Below are 12,282 nucleotides of genomic sequence, written 5' to 3' on the forward strand. Positions count from 1 at the left end.
GGCGCATGTGTGTTAGATGGAGGTACATGAGTGTTAGATGGATGTGCATGAGTATTAGATGGAGGCGCATGTGTGTTAGATGGAGGTACATGAGTGTTAGATGGATGTGCATAAGTGTTAGATGGAGGTGCATGAGTGTTAGATGGAGGTGCATGAGTGTTAGATGGAGGTGCATGAGTGTTAGATGGAAGTGCATGAGTGTTAGATGGAGGTGCATGAGTGTTAGATGGAGGTGCATGAGTGTTGGATGGAGGTGCATGAGTGTTAGATGGAGGTGCATAAGTGTTAGATGGAGGTGCATGAGTGTTAGATGGAGGTCCAGGAGTTTCTGCTGTGGAAGGCTGCTGGGTGGTGACATCAACTTCTGTTGCTTGATCCGTATAGCGTTCCTTGAAGAAAATAGCTGCTTGCGTTTTCCCCGCCTCTATTTCAGCATTCTTTTTATTTTTCAATTCTTCTTTCTTGCTTACCGGCTTCTGTTGTCGTGGGGCATTGTTTGTTTTCTTTACTATTTTGTTTTGGTTTTGGTGACCATCATTTCCTTCTTCACTCTCCAGAGCAATTCTTGATTTTTTTCGCGGTCGTTTTTTGGCCGTGACTTCGCTCTCCATTTCCTCAGCAACCTTAACGCACTCCAGTTCGAGTTCCTCCTCGTTATCTAAAATACATATTTTGTGATTTGTACATCACTTAAGTCTCTTGCTTCAAGCTCTAAATGTTTCACTTTTAATCATCAATATATACCATTATTCTAGAAAGTCTAAAGGCATTATTTCCCTGTACTCAAAGAATCAAATCAAGGTATGCAAATGTACTAGTGTCACCATGTTGACTGTTGAAACCTAATAACTGCATAGTCAACATTCCAAGTTTTTGCGCCTAAATTTAATTTCTACATATTCGGCGCCGCGCAAAATTACCGAGTTTGATTTAGCTTATTGTTCTTTTTTTACCAAGTTGGTAAGAGTAGTTAATTTTGTTTAATATTCTCTTGTATAGATTTATATGTAGTAATTTTTTCAGATAATCCGTACTTTCGCGCAAGTCAGCTATGTTGCGAAGTACACAACCCTTAGTTAAATTGATCGACGGAATTCACTGACTTTTTTTATGCATGTAAAACATGAACATATTTGTAACTTAGGCCATGGCCGACGATGATTATTCAAAATTCGAAGACTGTATATTTTAACACTGATCATTTGTTAAGACTCACCTCCAACCATTATTATCTTGGCAGGATATGCTGTGAATTTAGCGGCCTTTCTACCTTTCCTGCTCTCCTCCCAATCTACCATAGTTGTTTCTCCCTCTTTGACATTTCCATGAATGTTCCTTGCACACACAACGCTGTACTGCTTATCTTGGATCCAGTAAACCAAAGCATAGGCCATTGTACGAATTTTTCTGAGAGGATGCTATTAGCGTTGTCTAAAACCAATTCGGAAAATGGCGCGCAAAAGTGAACACCGCGTTTGAACTCAGTCCATAAAATGACATTTGACCAGTCGATCGCTCTCAGATAACATGCCCTTATCGGATCGGTTTCCTATTGGTTGGGTACGAAGATCCATTTCAGAGAGAGGAACCGTGTTTACTTAAAATAGAAAAGAGTTCACACCAGCTTCCTAAGTATATTTATTTTCAGTTTTACCTGTCAACTTATAACCAAAGACCTACTGAACGCTTGTACAAATTATCATTTGCATTTCTGTAGATGCGTATGCAGTCGTTGTATTCTTTGTTGTGGTCGTAATTTCTCTAAGACAACAGTAACTGTCAGCAGAATTTTATTTGGGATTGGTACCGTCTACTTTTTAGCAATGTTTTGGCGAGTAAAACTTGAACAACCGTAAGTTTTATGAGATCAAGATGATTGTATCTCAAAAACATTATTTTGTATTAAACTTATGAGAACTAAGTCAAGTGATAATTGACCCAATTCACTTTTAAGAAATCACAAGACTGAGCTAAGTAAACATAAAATGACAACAAAAACATCATCATTAGCGAGTTTCATATCCGAGTTTATAGCTAGGTTTTATCTTATTTTTGCCGAAATTCCAAATTTGAACAACGTTAAAATACGCTCGCTTCTAAGCAGCTTGTCAGTGATGCGTTTAGAATGCGTTCACTATTGTTAAAACAAACACCTGAAGGAACACCCTTCATATTAGGTTACAAGTGGGGAATGTATCTAACAGTCAAGTGTCTATTAAGTCTCGCGTACGGCCGTGTTTAGCTTCGGATAATAGTTTTTTTTCACCAATGGCTGAAAATACTGATGACTATTCTTCTTCTATTTGCAATGAAGAAACAACCGATGTTAATAAGCCTTTCGAAATACCCGGTTTGTTTTCCCAAGTCGAGGGAATAGCATGTGATATCAACTCAACATATTTTGAAGTGGATCAAGAAGACAACAGTCAAGTGTCTATTGGAGATGGACTAGAGGAAACAAATGACACAGCTATCAGTGAAGTTGGTTTTAGCCCCCAAAGTCCATCACAATCACTGGATATTTGTGACTATATAGACCTTTTGGAGAATTCCGAATATGTCGTTGATCCTGAGCAAAGGAGAGAAGAGGTTGACCTTTTAGAGCCCGAATTTGATGAAAGTCTTAATGATAGCACACCATGGCCCGAGGAATTATTTTCAAATGTTACCGATGACTATGATGAAATGTTTTCAACTCCAGCTGAAAACTTGTTCGAAGATGATGAAAGTGAAAACAATGATAGGCAAAACGACGAGCATCATCAACCGCTTTATCACAATGCCCCTTTGACAGTATCAGAAAGTTTACTGCTGATCATTACTTTCGCCATACGGCATACACTATCTGGAAGCGCTCTGGAGGATTTGCTTGTTTTGATCAGTTTGCATTGCATCGCCCCTAATTTGTGCCGGAAATCCCTTCAACAGTTCCGAAAATTTTTCAAAAACATCAAGAATCCTTTGGTGTATCATCGTTACTGTTCTTATTGCTTCCTACTCATTGATGACAAAGCTACAGTTGTTTGTCCAAACACTCTTTGTGCACGAGACCTTACAAAGAGGAACTCCTGCTCTTTCTTTATAGAGATACCAATTGCGCAACAGATTTGCAATTTGTTTGCTAAAAATGGCTTTTATGACAGCTTAAGCTATCGTTTCAAAAGGACCAAAAAAAATGAAGACAACTTTGAAGATATTTACGACGGATCCGAATATAAAAGACATTGCAACCCTGGTCTATTAGATTTTCAACACAACCTATCTTTGTTATGGATTACAGATGGTGTCCCAGTTTTCAAATCTTCTAAGTACTCAATATGGCCATTATACTTCGTTATTAACGAACTTCCGTTTGCTGAACGCACTAAGAGAGAAAACATGTTGTTTGCTGGGCTCTGGTTTGGAGATACTAAACCTTTCATGTTAACATTCTTACAACCTTTTCATTCATCTTTAAGAAAACTAGAAACGGATGGAATTAACGTAAAAGTGAAAAGTAGTGACAATAGCATTCGCCCTCTTGTATTGAGTAAAGTAATCTTGCTGGCGGGAACATGCGACTTGCCGGCGAAATGTCTGGTATGTAATACAATGCAATACAATGGAGAATATGGTTGCTCGAAATGTAAGCAAAAGGGCGAAACTGTTAAAGTTTCTGAGAGAGGACACGTCCACGCATTTCCATTTATTCGGCCGGATCCCACTGGACCACAAAGGACTCATTCAGAAACTCTAAAACACGCTGAAAAGGCAGTAAATAGTGGCAAGCATGTAGATGGTATTAAGGGACCATCATGGCTTGCTGGGCTTTCGAGTTATGACATCATCAAAGGAACTGCAATTGATTATATGCATGGGTTATGCCTTGGAGTTATGAAATCTTTGCTTGGCCTTTGGTTTGCCCCAGAACATTCCGGCAAACCATTTAACATTACGAACAAAGTTACAAAAGCAGATGAAAGGCTACTTCAATTACATCCTCCCTTTGAAATAGGACGAATACCAAGGACAGTTGAAAACCACAGAAAATATTGGAAGGCATCTGAGCTGAGGTCATTTTTACTTTATTATGGGATACCGGTGTTGTTTGGCATTTTGGATGACCATTATTTTCATCATTTTGCTGTTTTTAGTGAAGCATCATTTATTCTTTTACAAGACTCGATATCAGAGATACAACTGCAGCACTGTCAAAGACTCCTAGAATACTTTTGCTTTATGCTTCCCTATTTTTATGAACTTCGTTATCAAACTATCAATATCCACAATCTTTTGCACCTTCCTCAAGCAGTGCGGGAACTTGGTCCGCTGTGGACCCATTCGTGTTTTCATTTTGAAGACAAGAATGGGTATATCTTAAAAATGATTCATGGCACGCAAAACGTTTCTTCGCAAATTGTCTCAGCAGTCTCTTTCATTCAAAATTTAGCACAGATGGTAGAATCCCTTGAACGTAATTCAAGTGCTTTAGCTTTTTATCGGAAGCTAATTGGATTTCAACAAAATACACAGCAAACACAAGTAATGCATAATGCTTATGCACTTGGATCTTCTTTTTCTCGAGAGCTTACAAAGGAAGAGTTCACTGCTCTAGCAAACGAACTAGGATACAATCCTGACTCGAACACTGTTCTTACATTTACTCGAATAAAAAAGGATAAAGAGATTTTTCATTCAAGTTTGTACAGGAAAGCGACTGTTAGGAATAGCTATACCGTCATGTATCAATCTGGTGGAAACGATTTAAGATTCGGGCAAATACTTTACTTTTTCCAATATAAGCCGAGTTGTACAAGGATGGGTAACTGTATGTTCAGATGCACATGCCATGCCTTCAATTACTCCATGATTCAAGAGCTTTCACAAGAGCAAGATATTAATTTGTTTACAGACGACTCATGTCCAGTTGAATTGACTCATGTAATTCCAGTTAAAAGGACAATTTTGAAAGTAATTCCTTTTTCAAGTATCGTCACAAAGTGTATATACCTAAGTTATAAACAAGAGCCATGTCACGAAGAAATAGCCTTTGTTGCAACTTTTCCTAACAAACTGGAACAATATTAATTTTTAAAAGATTTTATTTATCAATCATTTCTCTTTCAAATTTGTATTATAATATTGTCAACTTCAATTTCCGGTTGGCGTGCCCCAGTGCGGTGACCGTGCTGTTTTCATGCATTCATATGCAAAAACCGCTCTTAGTTTACAACTATATCTGATTCAGTATAAACAAAGCAGGGAGAATGTAGAGTTTTATGTAGTTTAATGTGGTATTTACGAGGCTTTTGTTTTCTGATTCTGTTGAGATTTTGGGTAAACGTAACGAAGCCCTTGACGAAATCGTCCATGTGTTAACAGATAATATAACTCTAAAATGAAGTCCCATGGACCTTCAGGATAGACCAGCGATTTAGTTAAAGTACAACTTTGACGAAAATTGGTCTCTCGGCCAAAGAGTTATTATGTACAGCGGTTTTACCTATGACGTCATAAGTACATGCAACCTTAGAGTAACGCACTTTGACCAGAATACATTTCTTGTTCGAGTTACCTTGAGTGTATTTGACGTTTTAAACGCCTTATCGTTTTAAACGCGTTAATGAATAAATCTAAACAGTCTTTTCTAAATCTTCGATACCTTATCAAATGATAAGTCAATTCGGGAAAGTTGGAAGCTCGCTATTACAAGGTCAACTGATGTTTGTTTAATTACGGTATGTACCGTGTTTGGAGTAGTTTAATCTATTTTCGAATGTGTATTTGAATTACCAGCGTTTAGAAATATTAGGCATAAAATGGAAACCAAAGGAGCACTTAAGAGTTGCCTCGAATAGTAGATTTGATAAGTCTTGATTATTTAGCGTAAGCCGAACCCTTTCTTAAACGCCATGCAGTCATCTATTCATTAGATATTTTTGTCCAAACCACGAATCTTGAAAAGAATTTTACTTAATAGCGGAAAATTATATAAAAAATTCTTGCAAATTAAGTTTTTGCCACTAAGGTTTATATAAAAAAGGTATAGATCACCCCAAATATTAATGTTCTCGATATGATCTCCAGGACGATGCTACGTACGCGCTGTTATTTGTTTGCATATTTTATGGCAGATTTTGCAGATGTTAGACAGATCTGTTTTTGATCTGCTGGTAGTCTGTCGAATATGATCATTGCAGACAACCTTCTTACCAACATCTGCACAGACTAAGAGCAGATCATGCAGACCTAAAACAAGGCTGCAGTGCATCTGTTTTGGCAAAAACAGATCTGCTGCAGATCTGTTGCAGATCTGCCCGTTTCGTACGGGCTATCTTGTGACATTATACCATGATTACTTTAGTCTAGAAATTGCCAGAAATAATGTCAATTTATCTAGTTGGCGTTGCAGTTCATTTTGTGGAGCTGTTTTAGGTGCGAAAGTGGACAGACCATCTTGAATATTTGTTTCCATAGACAGTCCCAGAATGCACTGTAGTGCCAGCTCGGCCCAGTTTTTTCCTCAACCTCCAAAATGGCTGATTAAGATTAATAATAATTATCGGCACCAACTCTGCTATACATACACCATCACCATCAACTTTTTTTAAACATTTATTTGTATTATCAGTTTTATTATTATCTTATTATTACTATATTTTATTTTTCTCATTATTATTCATAGTTCTGTTAAGATTATGGCATGTTGGTGACAATGATATCATCATGTAATGGTCGTAATAATAAATTAAGAAGCTTTTTTAAACCAAGTTTGAGGCTTAGGCAGTGGGGAAGATTGGTCAAGTTGATTTTTAAAGCTCTCAATTAAGGATTTCAACTTACTGCAGAGGTAACCAATCAGACTGCTTCATTTTCACCTGCTCTGACTAGCCATTGAATCTTACAGTTTATTTTAAAACCATTCATTATTGTTATATAAACAAACATCCATAATAATATTGGTTGGTTTATTAAGGTATAATCCACACCAGTAATAATTACAATAAGCCGAAAGAGTCAATAACTGTTAAAGACGATAGCTTTTTCGTGGTGCAGCCTTTATTAGACCACACTTTTATCATCAAAGTGAAGTTGAGGTTTATAAGACATATTATAGTCTAATACAAAAACATTTTTAAGAAAAATACTTGTTATGTAATGGGTACTCTCAATGGTCTGTGAGCAGCAACACAGTGACTAGTGTCTCCAGAAAAACAGTAAAAAAACAACATTTTCTACATTTCCAACCTGTGGTGGTTTTCTTTTTCTCCCCTAGAATTCAGAATACAATATATTGTACAGTATATGTTTGTTTGTTTGTTTGAGATAACCATTTCCCCAATACTTCATCTTAAGGTTTCTTTTCATCTGTCATGCACAGACGCAAATAATTAGTATCAAATCCCGTTATGCTGAAGTGTTTTAGGCAATCCCTCTTTACCAATGTTTGTTCAAACTGATATGTGTTATACAAGTCCACTCAAAGAATTGAGAAATGGGTTGAAATTACATGTTCATTAATCACTATAAATATACTTTTAACCCACTTTTTGATTTATTTGAGACATTTCATTCTTTACATTTCCTAGAAATTAATAATCGAACATGCTTTTCACTTAATTAATGCCTAAGTATTTTAAAATCCATTTGAAATCATTCTAAAAGAATCACATCTCTGTCTCTGTTTTGTCAAAAAACTTAATTTTTTTAAGATTCCCATTTTCTCCAGGCAATGATTATGAGTAAAAAAATTAAGTGCGAGATGAATGATTAGATATTCTGTTTTATAAACATGGAACCAGTTGATTTGAATTAGCTTTAAGAATGATTCCCAAAATAAATATTTAAGATGAAAAATGAAAATAATTTGTAAATTAACCAGAATGTTTTCATATTTATACTAGCTTCACAATTCCACATCACAGTACAACTTAAAAGGGTGTCTTCTCTCTTCACTTTCACAATCATCTTTCCATCAAGGCCTTTAATTTTCTGTTATATACTTTGAATGGTCTCCCACAATGTTAATTATTGATCACCAGAAACTCTGTTAATAACAGTCTTGAATTAGTGAAAAAAATATCCGACTTCAAAACATCTTATCTTAAATTGATTCAAGATGAAAATTTTAAATAATTTGTTAGCGATAGTTTTTATTATTGACAACCACTCTATTATTTCAAGTGAAAACTTTTCTTTGCTTGTAGTTATAATATTGATGTTTCTTATCAATAGTCTTAATTAAATGGGTTCCTTCATTTCCCTAATATAGGTAGTAAAGATAATTTAAATGTGGTCATATTATTACCTAGGTTGCTACAGAATTCCAGTGTTTATCAGGGATTTATACTAAAATAAGTCAACATTACTCACAAACGCTTCAAAATAAAGATTGCAAAATTGTAAATTTGAGACGAAGTTTTTTTTTAACAAAGGGGATTTGGTTTTTGATAATTCCTTGCAGCTTGTCAAACGATGTACAACTGTGCAGACACACCCTGCTGAAGTCTTTATTCCATCACCACCTATATTTCGTTTTTTAAAATATCCAGTTATAAGATCTATTTATAAAAAGTTTAAGATGAACATTTAGTTCACACTTTCTTTTTTCCCCAGAATTTATAGAAGGAGTTTCTCAGTTTAGCATTAAAGGAGACAAGGAATCAAAACTTAAATGTAAGTGTTTTTATAATTTGTTAAATTTTTCCTTGACAGCTGAATTAATACATGTGCAATGAGAAACACTGAATAGACTAGACACTGTCTGTTCTAAGTTTGGTAGCTGCAGATTAAACCATGAATAATAATGAAGGTGAAGGTGCCAGCAGAAGAGGCCATAATCTATACTAATTGGCAAATCTCTCAAGTTCTTGTATTTTTCATGGTTTGAACTTAATTTTGAAAATTGGAAGCTAAAAAAATTCTTAAGTGGGTTTCAAAGTTAGGAGCAAAAATATATTACTTCTGGTTCTTTCTTTTCTTTCTTGGAAAATCACAAATATCGTAGACATAATGAGGATGATGGGAAAAAAACAAAAAAGTAAAAAATAATAATGGAAGTTAATAAATTTTAACGTTCAAAACATGCAAGGTTTATTTTCTACCAGCTAAATGGAAAATCAACAACCATTTTGCCAATTTGCTTGTGCAACTAATGAACCATGTTTCTACTGTAAAAACCCCTTTCAAAGTAATCTCAGATGTAAGGCTATTACAAAAAATGCGAACTAAATCTTTTAATTCCAGACTATGTTTTATTGGAGCCATTTATTTTTGCAGTCCAGTATACTAAAAATCATGTTTTCTGATTGGTTACACGAAACCTGGGATGATGAATTGCTAAACAACAGAAAAATAATTTCAAACCAGATAATAATTAATTTGAAAAAAAAGAAGTATTTAACATTCTAAAGTGGGTCCAGAAAGGGGAAAAGGATGCTCTCCCTCTTGAAAAAAGGACCTCAGCCTAACAGTCCATATATTTAAGACCTCCTGATCAGTCAATAACCTCTATATTTTCATTGGAATATGTTCCAGTTGCTTTTAGGATTTATGACATGGATAACGATGGATTGATTTCTATTGGAGAATTATTCCAAGTCTTGAAAATGATGGTTGGTAATAATTTGAAAGAAACACAGCTCCAGCAGATAGTAGATAAGACAATACTAAATGCTGACAAAGATGGTGACGGCAAAATCTGCTTTAGTGAATTTTGTGCTGTAAGTAAAAATTTAAATTTAACATTACAGCAACAGTCACAATGTTCAGCTTTTTCGTTGGGTAGCAAAAACAGTTTACATTACCATAAAAGATTACTAATTCGGATCATAGAATATTTCATTGATAAGAAACCAAAAACCAATATTTCTGGAATTATCCTTAACTGTTTGTCTGGGTTTGCAGGATTACGAAAATAGGATAATAGGCGATTTCATTAACAGTATTGCTGTAATGAAAATGTATGATTCAATATGTTACTGACACTCGATTGGCTTTCTCTCTTAACCAATCAAAAAGCAGTAGAAATATATAATCCAATTGCAATGCAAATACAGTGACCATATGTTTCACCTCTAGCAGTCCTTATGACACTTGATTGGTTTTCTCTCTGAGTCAATCAAAAAAATTAGAGCGGCAGCCAATCACAATGCCTGAACATAAAAGCCATTTCAAAGTTACATTAAAAGCCATGATGTTGTAACAACCATTATGATAATTGAGATGAATCAAACTGGTTCCCATTTTTAACCGGAATTAATTTCTTTTTCAGATTGTTGGAAACATGGACGTTCACAAGAAAATGGTTGTAGATGTTTGATTTTGTACAACAGAAGACTCTAGCTCTGTATTATTTATTTATAGTCTAATTCCATCAGGCAAGAACAAGCAAGGACATGCTGCTTCAATGTAAGAATGTGCATACAGTGCTATGCAACATGAAGCGACTACTGCAATTGTTGCAAAAAAAAAGGGGGGGGAGGGAAGGAACTCTTAAGACAGCTACTCATTCTCTGTAACGTTATTGTCTTCTGTTTTACTTTGTCTATAAAAACTCGCCTATAAATTCAGATGCAAAGTATAAATCTAAAATCAAATTTCAACACAAGCTGAGTTTGTAGGCTAGTTAAAATGTGAATGTGTTTTTATAAGAATGCATTCTTTGCGACTTGTACTTGTATCTTGTAAATAGCTTATTTCCCATAATTCTGTGTTGCTTTATTTATATTTACTTTTGATACACTTTCGATAAAAAGTGTTGAAAAAGAAACATTTACTTCTTTAAAACATGTAGTTCCAGGAAGGAAGTAACCACTCTTCCCTCTTGGAAAAGGGATTACTGATGTAATCAGTTTCCAAAAAAACGTAAGATTTTCTGAAAAAAAAGAAAGTATTCCCGAATCAAATCCTCTTATTTTCATAATTAATTTTTGATTTAAGAAATACCTATCCAAACCATTGAAAGTTCAGTTACTAGAAACAAAGAACGAACCCCCAGATGACTGGAAGTTTATCTAGTTGTCCAGCTTATTATGAAAAAATGGCCAAATTTCCATTCTCTCTCCTTTGGAGAATGTGTGGATATTTCCAGGAAGTATGCAAATTCTGTATGACCCATGAATGCCTAAGCCCTTTACTATTAGTGGAATGACAGATAACATTTTTTCTTGAACATGAAGAAAATACTGGTATTTCTAGTTTTTACAAACCTATTGGAAATTTTTGTCTTTACCCCATTTAAGTAGTAAGCATATTGCTTCATTATTTTTGACATTGCAGTACACTTTGAAAGTCTTTCTTTCTTTTCTCCTGAATAGAAATATTTGCTATTTGACTTTATGATGCCCATAAAGTGCTTTTTTTCATGTGTCCATACAGAACAGTAAGCTTTGACAGCCAAGCAAGCAAAATTGAATTTAGGACTACATTTAAATGATTACCAGATTAGTTACATTATTGTTATAAAAGTCTACACAGCAGTGTCAGTCATGCAGTTCAAGTTATAATCTTTTCTCTATTGAGCTGAATGGCTGTCCATGTGTCACTCAAGCACTTGTGAGGTGTCTGACTGTCCATGTGTCAGTCAAGCACTTGTAAGGAGGTGTCTGGCTGTCCATGTGTCAGCCAAGCACTTGTAAGGAGGTGTCTGGCTGTCCATGTGTCAGTCAAGCACTTGTAAGGAGGTTTCTGGCTGTACATGTGTCAGTCAAGCACTTGTAAGGAGGTTTCTGGCTGTACATGTGTCAGTCAAGCACTTGTAAGGAGGTGTCTGGCTGTACATGTGTGAGTCAAGCACTTGTAAGGAGGTGTCTGGCTGTACATGTGTGAGTCAAGCACTTGTAAAGAGGTGTCTGGCTGTCCATGTGTCAGTCAAGCACTTGTGAGGTGACCGACTGTCCATTTGTGTCCATAAAACATCTTTCAAGAGCTGTCTATGAATTTCTGTGCTCCCTGTTGACAGCTAAACCTTGGAAATATCCTTTTTACCAAAGTTCTATGAATAGCATATTTAGTAATTTTTTGTATATTCTTAATTTTTATGTTAATTGTAACCTAGCTAATGTAATGTACTTCAATTATTACTTACAAGGTGTAAATATAAATACCCTTCAAAGCTGACTGACTTTTTCTTGTCTTTTTATATGTGGCTTCAAAAAAGCTTGGTGAAGGTTGCATTGCATGTTGTTTATCAAGCTTGAAATGTTTTATATTCATATGTAAATAATATCAACACAGAAGACAATATACTGGAAAAGTGTGCAGACAATGTTTGGTAAAATTCCAAATTCTTGAAGCCTTTCT

At 35.2% G+C, this 12,282-nt stretch overlaps 2 protein-coding genes across 3 annotated transcripts in view; both read left to right on the forward strand.

Moving 5' to 3' along the window:
- Positions 1 to 12,099, forward strand: part of LOC148904937 (calcineurin subunit B type 1-like) — a 23,239-nt gene extending 11,140 nt beyond the window's left edge. For both annotated transcript variants that reach the window (XM_089024252.1, XM_089024253.1), the window contains exons 4-6: positions 8,596 to 8,655; positions 9,517 to 9,701; positions 10,253 to 12,099. In XM_089024252.1, the coding sequence (XP_088880378.1) occupies positions 8,596 to 8,655; positions 9,517 to 9,701; positions 10,253 to 10,300 (293 nt within the window). In that variant the 3' untranslated portion in view covers positions 10,301 to 12,099. The remainder of the gene's footprint in view (positions 1 to 8,595; positions 8,656 to 9,516; positions 9,702 to 10,252) is intronic.
- Positions 1,901 to 5,717, forward strand: LOC148904939 (uncharacterized). The gene has a single exon (XM_089024248.1). It carries the CDS (start codon positions 2,269 to 2,271, stop codon positions 5,065 to 5,067), a length of 2,799 nt encoding a protein of 932 aa, XP_088880374.1. The 5' UTR covers positions 1,901 to 2,268; the 3' UTR covers positions 5,068 to 5,717.
- Positions 12,100 to 12,282: the final 183 nt, after the last annotated feature.

Source organism: Actinia tenebrosa, unplaced genomic scaffold (assembly GCF_029948245.1).
Source record: "Actinia tenebrosa isolate PJP-AT-01 unplaced genomic scaffold, QUT_ActTen_1.0 PGA_scaffold8__29_contigs__length_14323225, whole genome shotgun sequence".
Lineage (NCBI taxonomy): Eukaryota > Metazoa > Cnidaria > Anthozoa > Actiniaria > Actiniidae > Actinia > Actinia tenebrosa.